Below are 14,843 nucleotides of genomic sequence, written 5' to 3' on the forward strand. Positions count from 1 at the left end.
TTAATTTATTTCTGTCATCGTATTAATAATGATTTATTAATTATTTTTAATGGTGGTCATATCTTAAAGTTAGTTTTCAAACTTATTTTGACCACCATCCACATACTTTTTTTCCCATATGAATTATTACAGTACTTCTAATTATGTGTATGTGGAGAAATATTAATAAACAAACAAACAATATTATTGAAAACAACACTAGATATCCAGGTCCATCCAGGTACGTTCTTTACGTGCGTAGTAAGCTAATTGTGCGCGTATCAGACAGGCAGAGGCGGGAAAATGTTATTAGAAAAGAACAGGCGAGTAGAGAGCTAATACACACGAGGGAGAACCTACGTACGAGACACACGTAGGCACTAGACCTGTAGCATTGTTATACAGTAGAGATCAGCTCACATATTTATAACTCTTGATTGAATTGTTGACTGGAAATAAAGGAAACAAGTTACAGTGATATATTGTCTCACATTATATTTATTGGATCCCAGTGAAAGCATAATGATGTTAGTGATTTAGAGAGCTTCAGTATAGGACCATTGTTGATTTGAGATGTAAGTTTTACCCAGAATAATCCTGACTGTTTTTTTTTTATCCTTTCCAGTCTGCTGCACTTCAGAACTGTCAGAGACGAATGCCACACCGGGCAGCAGTACTCAAAGATCGCCCGCATATAGCAAATATAAACTTTAACCATGTCACTGTACAGAAGCACTGCTTTTTTCAGAAGACTTAGTGAAAATAAACGCCGAGGGGCTTTATTGAAAATTTAACTCACATGATTATCCCAACTTAAGTTATTCATGACATTAACGCCCAAAGGTTTAAGGCTATCAACATGGGAAATTACTGTACTTAACTAAATAAACATAATGAGGTAAACATTGGACACGAAAAACCTCTTAGTTATTTAAGTGAAAGTCTTGGTTTTGATTATATCTATTTTGTGAGAGGGTTATTTAGATTATTGTTGTAGCCATCTTGTATTTCGTTTGTCACTCTGACTTGGCATCTGGCTTAATTTTATCTTGTTCGTCAATAAGACGAACGTTTTATCAGATTCCTTTCCCAACTTGCGCTAACGGAAATTTTCATTAGTAGGGGCCGCCTTTCTTCTTCCTGAACGCGTGCATCTCAGGTTGATAAGTGATTTTGTAGTGTGTCAATTATTATTGGATTATTTTTTTAGATTGCTGATTTTGCAGACAATAACCCTGCAAATGTTATTATAATATTCGAAAACTTGTTTTTTTTTGTCAACAAGGGAGAATGGGGTCTGTGATTTGCAAACTTTGCATATGTAGTGTTAAGGTTGTCAGAAAATGACGTTATTACAGCGTTACATCAATGTTATTGTATTTGGAAATTACGTTATAAATACGTATTTAGGGTTTTACAAAAAGAGATTCGAAAACTAAACTGCAGCATTATCATAACGAAATTTGTTAGCTGGAAAAGGCTGTGTGTTTTCTGCAGTAAGAAACAATTTTTATTTTTCTTTTATTTTACTAATCTTAATTTAGAAATGTTTTATCGTTGGTAACAAGGTTTCGTTTACATGTCTAGGTTGGATCATTCAATTTTTTTTATAGACTTTGTTGTTTGTCAACATGTCTTTCAATTTACTAGCATAGTCTTACACGTCAGTTACAAATGTAACTCTACCTTTCTCGGCAGACAGATTAGTAATGTTGTTTCTGCAGACCAGTTAAGGCTTTTCTTTCTAGAGTAGTTATTTTGGAGACTGGATTTTCGAATTTTTGATGATGTGTGTAATTGTGGCCCTTATTATGTCCGGTCTCGGTGACATTTTATTTGAACTGACAGAGGAGAGAGCAAGACGTACAGTACTGCGTCATATTCTTCCTGTTTATTATATTTTTCTTTGTTTTGCGCTGTAAAATGTGCATCTAGTCATAAAACTAACATATGCTATGTTATTGGTTATTTATTTGCTTTTTTTTTCATTTCAGTATTTGTTCTCAGTAGTTCGTTTGGAGTTGAGGTGACTGTGGATGTACAACCCGTGAATGCTACTGAGTATCAAAGAACATACCTGATATACAATTACACAAGGTCTCTTCCAACATCTGTTAAATCAGCATACTGCAGATGGCATAAAGTAATGAGTTATGAAGCAATGTTAATTGCATCCATTAATAGTGAGGGTAATAATGTAGTGGAAAAATTCACAAATAAGATATACTTTGATGAAGACGGAAACCTTGTGTTTACGAACATAACGCGAAAAGATACTGGAACGTATAAATGTGATGTTGAAATAATTGACGACTTACCATACGTAAACTCAGATGAAGTTAATGTTAGTGTATTATGTAAGTATGAATACATTAGTACTTACTAGCCGCACGGTGTTAGTTGTGCAAAGGAAGGTGGATGAGGTATTTATTATAGTTCAATGCTATGGAGAGTTGAAGAGGTCATTATTGAGAATGCTATGGTTACCTTGTCATAATTGTTTTAAAGCATCTCTTTGTAGACAACATTTTGAGTGAGTGTCTTGTTGCTGAATAGTCCTTCTGAGGAAGTGTTGTCAACTTTAATAGATACATTGGAGTACCCTCTAGCACATGCAACATAGAGTTGGCCATGAGAGAACACGGGGGCTGGGAGGTATATTCCTAGATTATCGAATGTCTGGCCCTGGGATTTGTTTATGGTCATTGAGCATGCAAGTCTAACTGGAAATTGTATCCTTTGCAGTGTGAATGTGAGGTTATAGTCTGATGGAGCAAGTTTAACTTGCGGAATGAGGACTCTTTGTGTGACGTGACTTCCTGTGAGGATTTCGGCATCTAGTACGTGCTCATGGCGGTGCCTAATGTACAGTCTTGTACCATTCCACAGTCCTTCGTTAATGTCTAGGTTGCGTAATAGCATGATTGTAGCACCTTGCTTTAAACTGAGGCGATGTGTAGGCATGCCGGTCGGGGTAATGGAGTGAAGGAACTCAATGGGGTAGTTGGTCGCCTCATTTTTATCATTTGAAATTGCCTTGTGTGCAATGGTGTAGGTTTTTGGCAAATCTGGGAATTTGTTTATGACTGTCATTGAGCACAATTTCGTTTCAAATTGAGTAGAGAGAGAATCACAGTGTTGGACAGTGCGAAAGTCTCCAGCCATGAGCAATACTTTACCTCCAAAAGGGATTTATATTCCAGTGATGTCCTGTAACATTTTGTCAATTGTGTGGAGAGCATTTCCTGGGATCATGGATATATCATCAATAATGAATAGAGAGACTAATTAGAGGTAATGGGCATGCTCTGATGTGGGAGAAATGTTACAGGTGCTGGAGTCTAGTACTTCCACTGGAAGTTTGAAGTATGGTGGACAATTCTTCCTCCAGCAAGAAGCGTGGCAGCAATTCCTGTCTATCCACATGATGCAACTTGGATGGACCTACTGCGACAGCATGCTATGCGTGTGTTATGCACTGTTGTTTTGCCACTCCCACCGGGACCATCTAAGAAGTAAGCTCGAATGAATGATGTGTGGTCTTGAGAAAGTGAATGAAGATCTGACTTCCAAAAAAATTATCCAATATGCTGATAATACAGCAACTTATAAGCCTGTGTACTCGGAAATCAACTCTTATTCAGCTCCCAAGTCTGATATTGAGAATATCATTGAAAATCACCAAAAATAGTACGATGCAAATGCATGCATATTACTCGTGGTAGAAAAGCTTAGCATTTTATATATTCTATTAACAACGGATCTAACTTGGAATAGTCCGGGATCAAGGGGCCATTTATTTGCATAAAATGACCACATGTTTAATTGGTATTTTTAGAAAGGTCATCCAGTGGGGGTTTCGGAACTGCCCGTCTGCCGAGACATTTCTGCTGGAATAATGGGTCAGAGGTCAATAAAGGTCATTTCTGGTAAATTTTACTATAGAATAATAATCGGAAATATAAAACATGCATAATATACTAAATACTATTATGTTGCACATCATGTGAATGCGTATTCAATTGCCTATCTAGTGATACCAAACTTATTTTTGTATCTTCTTGTTTTAGGTACGTTTTTGGGGTAAAAACACAAAATTCTGTCATTTTTTGTCGAAATTTGATATTTTTTGTTTTCATTTTATTGTGCAAATTTACTAAATAAACAGATAATTTAACTATTCTTTCTCAGAAGTCGACCAATTATATGATTGTGACATTGAAACAAAAATGGAAGGTATACATACTGCGTATACTTAATTTTAATTTCTAACACTCGAAAATAACAAAAATATCAAAATTTTAGCAAAAAATCAATATAGGTGATATGCATCAAAACGAAAATGGCCAAACATAGACATGTTGCACCTTATCCGAAAGCCAATTGTATGTCCTATCGAATGATATCGACCATATTACCATTATGATATTTTTTTGTTTAAAATGGTATATTATTGGCTTAGGTTAGGCATTCCAGCATTTGACGTGGAACAAATAGCAAACAAAGTTGATTCTTTATTAAAATAATCTCAAATGAACTAGTATAAACGAATGAGGGAAAAAAATTCCAGTAATAAAACATGCCCTATATGCAAATTAGTTCAAATATGCAAAGTAGAATGGAAATAATAGAAATTACAAATATATTGGAAAACGCTAGTCGCAGAGTTTAGCTTTATTTTTTAACTTGTCCAGGGCTAAATGTTTTACTTATCTAATGGAACATTTGCTCTAAAAACGACAGGAAATGCTTCATTTGACATTTGACCTTTAACTTGAGGAAATTTCCCAGTATTTTAATTTTCATACAAGTTATCCCACTACAAACACTCTCAGAACGTAAAAGTATATGGCAAAGAGTAATTCAGTTTCTCCAACTAAACCAACTCTCCAATCTGACTGGTATGTGTTCCCGTTAATTCCTAATTGTTAATCCCAAAAGTATGAATCCTACTACTGGTTAATCCTGGCTACCCTCACCATAGAATCATTAAAGAATGTCTACAGTTGACTGTGCTCCCAGCAGGATGGAATTTAACATAAGCAAAAGTGAACAGCACCATAGAGCTTTCCAGAATTTCTGGTAAAGGTTCACCGTATAATCACGGGAATATTATGTTATTTATTTATTACATATTCGACAAAAAACCAAGAGAGACCATGGACCGAGGCCCCAACACAACGTGGGAACCTCTTTAAATATTGATATGAGTGAATAAATTAATTTATATATAAATATTTATATACACGAACAAAGTATACAAATTCCATATGCATATTACTACAAGCTTTTATGAACAGCTGTCAAAAGCTGCTCACACTCATCAGGTACAAATACATAGTGAGTAGTCTGTACAAGATTTACATTTATGCTAAGAGATAAGGCGAAGATACGTTGCTATGGTTCCTACTATTGTGTAGCTGAGGTGTTAATATTGCTTAGTTCTTGCACAATAGATGCTTTTTTCTGTGTCTACATGAAGTTACCAATTCATTTCTGTTATTTAATGTGCCAAATTTTGGTTTACAAATTATGAAATACTTTTCCATCAGGCACAGATTACACTTTTTTTGTGCCGGAGAGTATGGCTTTCATTTGACTATGGTTTTCCATTTTAACGAGTACAGGATAGAGTTATCTTTAAGGGTCAATATTCAGGCCCGTAGCCAGGTCATTTGAAGGGGGGTTCTCTGGCGTGGGGTCCAGTGGCCTGCTCAAGGGCCCCAGTGTGGTCGGAAGCGAAACCCCCGAAGCCAGAGCAGTTTTTGTGTTTAATAAGTCTATATGTTATAAAAGCAGTTATATTTTGAAAAAGATCTATGTAATAAAAAGGTGGTAATATAATAAAATTAAAAAAATATTTTTTGAGAATTGGCATGTTTAAATCACACCAAAAGAAAAAAACACAAACAAAAAACCCTCATCGCATAATCAAGTAATTTACAATGATTTATGTACTGTGCTTCTTTATAATAAATAAATCATTTAAGAAGTGTTGTCTTGTTTTAACTTAAATAATGAATCTTCCAGTATATAAACAAATAGTAGCTGCCTGTTGCAAAATAAAGTAGGAGTTGAACTTCTTAACTCGATCATCTTGTACACTGAAAATAACACAGTAGTACTATTCTTACTACATGGCTACAAAAGCACAAATATTACGTCATCTGACATCATGGGAACCTAAACTTCAGTTACAATCATTTGTTATATACTAGGCCTAATTCGAAATTATTATTTTAAGACTTTAACAATACATACTGATTAATAATGTCTGAGATTTGATGCATATTTTTGAATTAATAATCGTTTTTAGTATATCTTACTGAATATTTATTGTCTACCGAATGAAATATGAATTATATATGGATTTTTAGAATTTCTACAATATTAATCTTGTTTTTATATAGATAAATGTTCAATAAATACTATCTTTCATAAAACAAACGAAATTCAGCGCGACTATTTTCATTCCAATCAATTACGTTTGTAAACATGTGACGTGCACTGACGTCATCGTCGAATCCCAGGACTTTCGACGGTAAAATCTGCCTAGGCCCCAGGCCAACAAATAATAATTAACAAAATGTATTTTTTTTAATATAGGCCTATGGCGCATCCTGTACATGCACTTCAACTTTTACAACAAAAGCTTAGGCCTAGTAGTACGTCCTACTGTACTTAGGCCTAGGCCTACACTAGTTTGATGTCGTCGGGGTATAATTCTGTCTCTAAAAAGCCGGTTACTCACTGCGTGCGACAGCGACGCGACGGCAACGAAGACGCTATCCCAACGGATCGTATTTTTAATGAGGATCCGTTCAGATTGCGTTGCGTCGCCTATCGCTCGCCGGTAGCAAACGTGGATTCGTCGTTCGATGGTCGTACGGCGCAGTTAGTGTCTGGCTTAAATGAACGAGGAGCAAACATAGCGCAGCCTAGATTGATTTTGAAATCAATAACGGCCACCTTAAATGACTATCAAACTTCCTAATTTTATGACTGGCTATGATGACTGAGATGGACCATGTTGATTTATTAATGTTTTGTTTAGGATGAAAAAAAAGAGAGTAAATTTTCCAAAAATGCTCCATTAGCAAATAGTTTACACTGCGCTATGGACAGTATGGCTCTGTGGAATTAACTAACCACACAATTCACAATCAGGTGACTAAATAGCAAAACTTTAGCGGCATTTGGTGGATTAAGTCCGGCAAAACTATGGCTTCGTTTGGTGGCGCCATTTACGCTAGATATAGACTGCGACCGGTTTCGTTACCGGTTGGTACATTTTTTACAAACATTCAGCCAAAGGCCAGTGAAGGTTGAGACGGCAGCCAGGTTTTTATCGATGTTTGCCATCCTTATGTGAGCCATCGTAAAGTCATTGTTTGCCGGAGTTGCGTTCAATTTAAATCTCCAAACTTCTGAAGCTGAGATATTCTATAAATATAGGCTTGTATCGCTAGCACAATTTATAAACGGGTGACCAAATTATGAATTAGGTGCTATATATTATCTGCTTCATATTGGGCCTACAACTGTAGCTTAATTAAAGTGCTCTGGTTAAATATTTTTCTGAGTGGGTGGTTTGGAGGGAATGATGAATCAATAATAGATAGGAATTTAATGGTCTATGTTGGTTGAAACATTGTCGCTATACGGTGGGTTGAACCAGATGATTTTACGTTGTCGATTTCGACTGTTTTGGTTGCCTTTGCGGTTGGTTGGTTTGCGGGTTAGATATGGGTTCTTTGTATAAGTCGTGTATTGTCATATAAATAAGGTCGAGCGGAGGACATGTCATAATTATGTACCCATTGAGGGTTGTAGACGATTCCAACTGAAATATTTGATATTTTACGTGGGAGGCGTTTTGGTCTTACTGTGATCCAAACTTTCAAAAATCGGTCATATAGTTCAATATGTTGACGATATGACAACTTGTTAGTTCTATATCCAGTTCTAGTTCTATACCGGTATCCATTGTATTGCTAAATTCTTCAACGATTTTACAAGATGTAGCACACCCCATGGGCAGAGTTTCATTGTAAACTTACCCCCCCCCCGCCACTTTCATACCAAGAAGCTCATAATCATTTGGGTGAACTGGAATTATTCTGAATGCATTTTCTATATCGGTTTTAGCCATGAGGTTTCCCCTAGGAAATTTCTATATTAACTTTATTGCATGCGCTAATGTTTGATAATAAACCGATGTATCTGCAATACCATCATTTATTGAGGACCCTTCAGGAAAAGATAGATCATGAATCAGACGAAATTCGCCTCGCGTACTTTTAGGAACCAGTGCCAAAGGAGATACGAACCAGTGCCAAAGGAGATACTTGCAGATTTTCAAAATGTGATATGTCAAATGGGCCCGCGATTCGAGCCTGTTGTACCTCATGCAAAAGTTTGTTGTTTAAAACTGTAGGCATATCATGTGCTGACTTTAAGTTAGCCGCTTCTCGAAAACATCTTTTACCCTGGTATCCTGTTCAAAAACCCTCATTAAAACCGTCTCAAAGAAAGTCTCGTTTGACATAATCATAACCAATAAGCATTTGATTTATAGCAACGAAGTTAATTGGAGTGAACAACTAATTTTTTGTTTGAACGAAATGAATTGTTTGTTGCCGTTTGTACATTTGGTGACTTGGTTGTGTCACTCGTTTTATCAGGGTCTCTGATGGGATCAAATCTGCAGGATTTGTAGTTGCTGATTCCTTTAAGCTGACCCATTCCGGTAATTTTGCCCGTCCTTTGGGGAGTTGATTGTTACGGAGGGAATGCTTAGAAAGCGTCTTAGTGGCCCGATTAGTACCATGAACTAGGTTATCAGTATGGAAGCTTATAGTGACCTTCCAGATGATCAGATGCCGAGATGCAGGATCTTGTCATCTGATCATTCTTTCTAAATGATGTACACATAACGAGATCCAGGATCTCGTCATCTAATAATCTCTTCTAAAGGATATACACATAACGAGATCTAGGATCTCGTCATCTAATTATCTCTTCTAAAGGATGCACATATGACGAGATCCAGGATCTTGTGATCTAATCATCTCTTCTAAAAGGATGGACACATGACGAGATCCATGATCTCGTCATCTAATCATCTCATCTAAAGAATGTACACATGACGAGATCCAAGATCTCGTCATCTAATCATCTCTTCTAAAGGATGTACACATGACGAGATCCAGGATCCCGTCATCTAATCATCTTTTCTAAAGGATGTACACATGACGAGATCCTGGATCTTGTCATCCGATCATCTCTTCTAAAGGATGTACACATGACGAGATCTAGCATCTCGTCATGTGATCATCTCTTCTGAAAAATGTAGACATGAGGAGATCCAGGATCGCAACATTTGATCTTCTGTCCTACAGGATGTAGACATGACGAGATAATTAACTAGACATCTGGAAGGTCACTAGAAGCTTCCGTACATCTGTCTTATTTTTTAAGAGCTAAAGATAAGGACTCTAGATAAAGAGTATCAATTTTCACATTCCAAGGCTAATCAGCAGTTTGCCTCATCCTTCTAAATTGTCTATCATAGAACAAAGCTGCCTCTAACCCACCTTTTTGATATAGATTTCTGATGCTTTGCATGTAATAAAGCATCTTAGGTGCTTCATGCACAATACGTAAACATATATACATTGAAAGCTTCCATCTAATATTGTATACAATAAATAAAATAAACAGCAAGCCTAATTGGCCGCGTAAATGGAAAAATCTAGGTCAGTTTCCAATATTGTATACAATAAATAAAGTAAACAGCAAGCCCAATTGCCCGCCTAATGGAAACATCAATGTCAGTTTCCAATATTGTATACAATGAATAAAATAAACAGCAAGCCCAATTGGCTGGCTAATGTAAACATCCAGGTCAGTTTCCAATATTGTATACACTAAATAAAATAAACAGCAAGCCCAGTTGGCTGCCTAATAGAATCATCCAGGTCAGTCTCCAACTTTGTATATCATAACTAAATAAAATAAACAGCAAGCCCAGTTGGCCGCCTAATGGAAACATCCATGTCAGTTTCCAATATTGTATACAATAGATAAAATAAACAGCAAGCCCAATTGGCCGCCTAATGGAAACATCCAGGTCAGTTTCCAATATTGTATACAATAAATAAAATAAACAGCAAGCCCAGTTGGCTGCCTAAAGGTGACATCCAGGTCAGTTTCCAATATTGTACACAATAAATAAAATAAACAGCAAGCCCAGATGGCCGCCTAATGGAAACATCCATGTCAGTTTCCAATATTGTATACAATAAATAAAATAAACAGCAAGCCCAGTTGGCCGCCTAATGGAAACATCCATGTAACTATAGTTTACATAGACGGTGGCATCGGCGATCAGTAACTCTGAGTGGCAAGCTAATTAATTTATTTATTTGATTAATATCACGAGGAACATGGGCATACTGCTACGAATTATGCTATGGCAATTAGATTATTATTTATATTATCCAACACACCCAGACATATTCGGCCTATCTATAGGCTTACCAAAAATAAACAGCAAACCCATTTGGCCGCCTAATGGAAACATCCATGTCAGTTTCCAATATTGTATACAATAAATAAAATAAACAGCAAGCCCAGTTGGCTGCCTAAAGGTGACATCCAGGTCAGTTTCCAATATTGTACACAATAAATAAAATAAACAGCGAGCCCAGTTGGCTGGCTAATGTAAACATCCAGGTCAGTTTCCAATATTGTATACACTAAATAAAATAAACAGCAAGCCCAGTTGGCTGCCTAATAGAATCATTCAGGTCAGTCTCCAACTTTGTATATCATAACTAAATAAAATAAACAGCAAGCCTAATTGGCCGCGTAAATGGAAAAATCTAGGTCAGTTTCCAATATTGTATACAATAAATAAAGTAAACAGCAAGCCCAATTGCCCGCCTAATGGAAACATGCATGTCAGTTTCCAATATTGTATACAATAAATAAAATAAACAGCAAGCCCAGTTGGCTGCCTAAAGGTGACATCCAGGTCAGTTTCCAATATTGTATACAATAAATAAAATAAACAGCAAGCCCAGATGGCCGCCTAATGGAAACATCCATGTCAGTTTCCAATATTGTATACAATAAATAAAATAAACAGCAAGCCCAGTTGGCCGCCTAATGAAAACATCCATGTCAGTTTCCAATATTGTATACAATACAAAAATAAACAACAAGCCCAGTTGGTTGGTTAATGTAAACATCCAGGTCAGTTTCCAATATTTTATACACTAAACAAAATAAACAGCAAGCCCAGTTGGCTGCCTAATAGAAACATCCAGGTCAGTCTCCAACTTTGTATATCATAATTAAATAAAATAAACAGCAAGCCCAGTTGGCTGCCTAATGGAAACATCCAGGTCAGTTTCCAATAGTGTATACAATAAATAAAATAAACAGCAATTCTATATTTAAATTAAACATTATGTAGAAAGTTAGGCCCAATCATTCTAAATTAATTACGCAACTAACCTTCAATGGGCAATTAATATTGCTGCCCTAATTGAAACAAAAATTTTCTTCATAGCCCTGTCGTTCAAATGAAGAAATAATAATAATGATAATGAAAATAATGTTAATAATGTTAATAATAATAATAATAATAATAATAATAATAATAATAATAATAATAATAATAATAATAATACGGTGAATAACTGGATTCGTCTAATTTTTACATTAGATTTGGATGCACCTATAATAGTTATACCAAAATTTGTCCAGGAAGGTGATGATTTGGACATTTTCTGCCGGAGTGGTGATGCTTACCCTGACCCAATACTTAATATGCATAAGGATGATCAGCTGATATCTTCTACTAATGGCACTACTCTGAAGTACACCATCATCAATGCAACAAGTCATGATCATGGGTTTTACTACTGTGAAGCCCATAATAAAGCAGGAAGCAAGACTAGTAACGGAGTTACTCTTAGTATGCATTGTGAGTTGTCTGCCTAGTTTTATAACCTAGATTAGTACTAAAACCGTCTTTTTATTATAATGATATTTATCTTACTATACTCTGTTACAGATATCAGGTGCCAACAAAAGAGTGATGTTAACATTATAGTTGCAGAAGGCGATTCCGTGTCCATTCCATGTCAAGTGAATGCTCAACCTAATCCAAATTATACCTTCTTCAAAAACAACAAAGTTGTTAAAAGTGGATATGTTAAGGAATATATGATTGAGAAAGCAACAGAAGAAGATACTGGCAACTATCACTGCATGGCCGTGAATAATGCAGGAAATGTGACATGTGGACAGAAAAACCTGCTTGTTCCATGTACGTACCAAATAATGTATCCTTTTCAGTTAAAGCTGACTTTCATAAGGTGAAGTCGTAAATAGACGAGTTTATTAGCTCTGGCAATATCCCATGAAAGATAATGAAAAATCAAAACAAAGTCGTAAGCCTATTATATATATCTTGGTATCTTTAAAAATATAAAATCAAGTTGGCAAAATAGAGTTCCTTAGAAGCTGAATTGGGGACGCTCTTCACAAACAGCCAGTGAAAAACAACAATTCATAAATACAAACCATAATCACATACAAAAATAGAAAAATATATCGAACCCCATTCATTTACAGAAATACAAAAACCCAAGTCAAATACAAAAATATAATTACTATACCTAATAAACTAGCAGGTTTGCTAGGAGGACAGTATACGACTCAAGGGAAAAAGATATTGATTACTGTGTTAACAATTCCAATTGTATTTTGTTTGATTATTATTAGATAGATTCAAGTAAGCTTGTGAGATAAGGAAGGGGACTTTTTAAAAAATCTAGTTGTAGTTATACCATGATGTCCATATCTTTTCTCCCTTCTAAGTTGCATGGTGTGTGTAGATGTTGGCCATGGAAACCATGGCTCGAACATATTATTCTTACTGGCTTTCATAGCAAATGCCTTACACAATGACTTCCGACGTTCACTGAGAGATTCAATCTCCAGGTATTTGAGCGCACATTCATAAGTCGTATACTGCCCCCCCCCCCCACTCAATGATAAAACGGCAAACTCGTTTCTGCATACTTTCTAGACAGGATATCTGCAGCACAGTGAGGCCGTTATTCCACAATGCAACGGCATATTCTAATATGGGGCGGATGTAACCTTTGTACACTGTCAATAACTCTTTAGTACAGTATTCAAATCAGCCTGTTTAAATTTACGGAGCATGAATAGTTTTTTTATTAGCTTTTTGTAGCATAAGTTTGACATGACCCCTCCCCCCATTTCAAATCTGACTATAAAAAAACCCCAATAATTTAACTTCAGAGGCAACTTGTAATTTATGATCAGCTATGTAAAGATCCAGGTCTGGAAGCATTCTCTTACCATAATTGGAGGGATTAAGTTTTAATTTATTGGTCAATGACCACTCTTGAAGAGAATTTAGTCCCTTCTGAATCAAACTTGGTTGGCCTAAAATTCTACTCTCTCCAAGCGTCAGGTCATTGACATACTTCCAGACCTGGATCCCAGAATTAGATCCTAAAATATCATCAGTAAGAGCACTATTAATTACAAACAAGAAAATTATGGGCGCAAGGATTGTACCTTGAGGGACACCCCCAGTAAGGGTTTCCCATCCAGAAAGTTTGTTCTTATACTTAACCCTTTGTTTTCTAGCTGAAAGGAAATCCACAACCCATTGCAAGATAGAAGGGGAAACGTCCATTTCTTTGAGACAATTAAATGCAATTCTATGATCAATAAGGTCAAAAGCCTTTGTAAAATCTGTTAAAGCCAGTGTACTAATTGAGTTAGGAATCTCAGCATTTGAAATTAATTTATTGTACACCTCTATCAGGCAATGGTTGGTGGATATTCCTTTCTGATTACCAAATTGGCGCTTATCAATATGCGGTTTTATGGATTGGATAATGAAATGGGAAACCCTTCTCTCAGCAATCTTAGCTAAAGTGGGCGTTAGTGAGATATGCCTAAGTTTATTGATCGTCGGAGGAAGCGGGAAGCAGGACAACGTTAGGATTTTTCCATTGTATTGGAACAATACCCTGTTGTAAAGATGCATTGATTATATTGGTAATTGGAAAGCTGAGTCCATAGGCACACTCCTTTAACAATACATTTGGTATAATATCAGGCCCTTCCGCCTTTGAAACACAAATTCTCCCAAGATCATGATATATTTCCCAAGGTTGGAAACTTGGGGGTGGCACAGGGCTCGGAAGATATGATGGTAATTCTTGCAAATTGATTGGTTTTTGCTGCTGAGAGTTGGCTGCAAAATGTTTATTAATACAGTTTGCAATAGTCATATAGTTTACACCTGGGACCTGGATAGTAGGAACATTTTTTCCCTTATTAGCAAGAAATTTCACCTGCCTGTGCCACCCACCAGGATTCGTTTTCTGTAAGTATCTTACTTTATTTTCAATAAATGCCTTTTTACAATTGAGTATTTCTTTTATGATGTTATTTCTAAGTTTTCTTCTTAGTTTTTCAACTCCTTTCTTATAGGCTTTTTCTCTTTGAGTGATTAAGTTTTGTACTTTACTAGTATTTTTATTTTTTTTATGAGGGAAAGACTTATTAATATTATAATTCATATCTTCATAAAAAGGAAATTTGAGGTATTAAGAACATTATCCCAACTTTCTGATTGGACCCACCTTCAAAACAGATTAATTTTAGATTCAGGCATACTTTGAAAGGTTTTAACTACTAAACGATTGTTAGGTTTCCTAATTTTGGGGTTAACAACAATTACAGCGTGGTCGCTACGACCTATAGGAGACAATAACTTTGGTTTATAAAACAATTCACTATCG

General features: G+C 35.9%; 3 protein-coding genes across 3 annotated transcripts in view; 2 read left to right on the forward strand and 1 right to left on the reverse strand.

Moving 5' to 3' along the window:
- Nucleotides 1–2,481, forward strand: part of LOC117100121 — a 6,946-nt gene extending 4,465 nt beyond the window's left edge. Inside the window, exon 2 of the mRNA XM_033239702.1 lies at nucleotides 1,974–2,481. Coding sequence (XP_033095593.1) covers nucleotides 1,974–2,365 — 392 coding nt within the window. The 3' untranslated portion in view covers nucleotides 2,366–2,481. The remainder of the gene's footprint in view (nucleotides 1–1,973) is intronic.
- On the reverse strand, nucleotides 2,482–3,144 carry LOC117100112 (ATP-dependent DNA helicase PIF1-like). Its single transcript, XM_033239690.1, has one exon. It carries the CDS (start codon nucleotides 3,142–3,144, stop codon nucleotides 2,482–2,484), a length of 663 nt encoding a protein of 220 aa, XP_033095581.1.
- A 157-nt stretch (nucleotides 3,145–3,301) lies between these two features.
- Nucleotides 3,302–14,843, forward strand: part of LOC117100128 (hemicentin-1-like) — a 15,893-nt gene continuing 4,351 nt past the window's right edge. Inside the window, exons 1-4 of the mRNA XM_033239714.1 lie at nucleotides 3,302–3,445; nucleotides 3,818–3,908; nucleotides 11,714–11,974; nucleotides 12,065–12,319. Coding sequence (XP_033095605.1) covers nucleotides 3,302–3,445; nucleotides 3,818–3,908; nucleotides 11,714–11,974; nucleotides 12,065–12,319 — 751 coding nt within the window. The remainder of the gene's footprint in view (nucleotides 3,446–3,817; nucleotides 3,909–11,713; nucleotides 11,975–12,064; nucleotides 12,320–14,843) is intronic.

This window comes from Anneissia japonica, unplaced genomic scaffold, assembly GCF_011630105.1.
Source record: "Anneissia japonica isolate Jap-2015-1 unplaced genomic scaffold, ASM1163010v1 scaffold287926_len136070_cov111, whole genome shotgun sequence".
Classification (NCBI taxonomy): Eukaryota; Metazoa; Echinodermata; class Crinoidea; order Comatulida; family Comatulidae; genus Anneissia; species Anneissia japonica.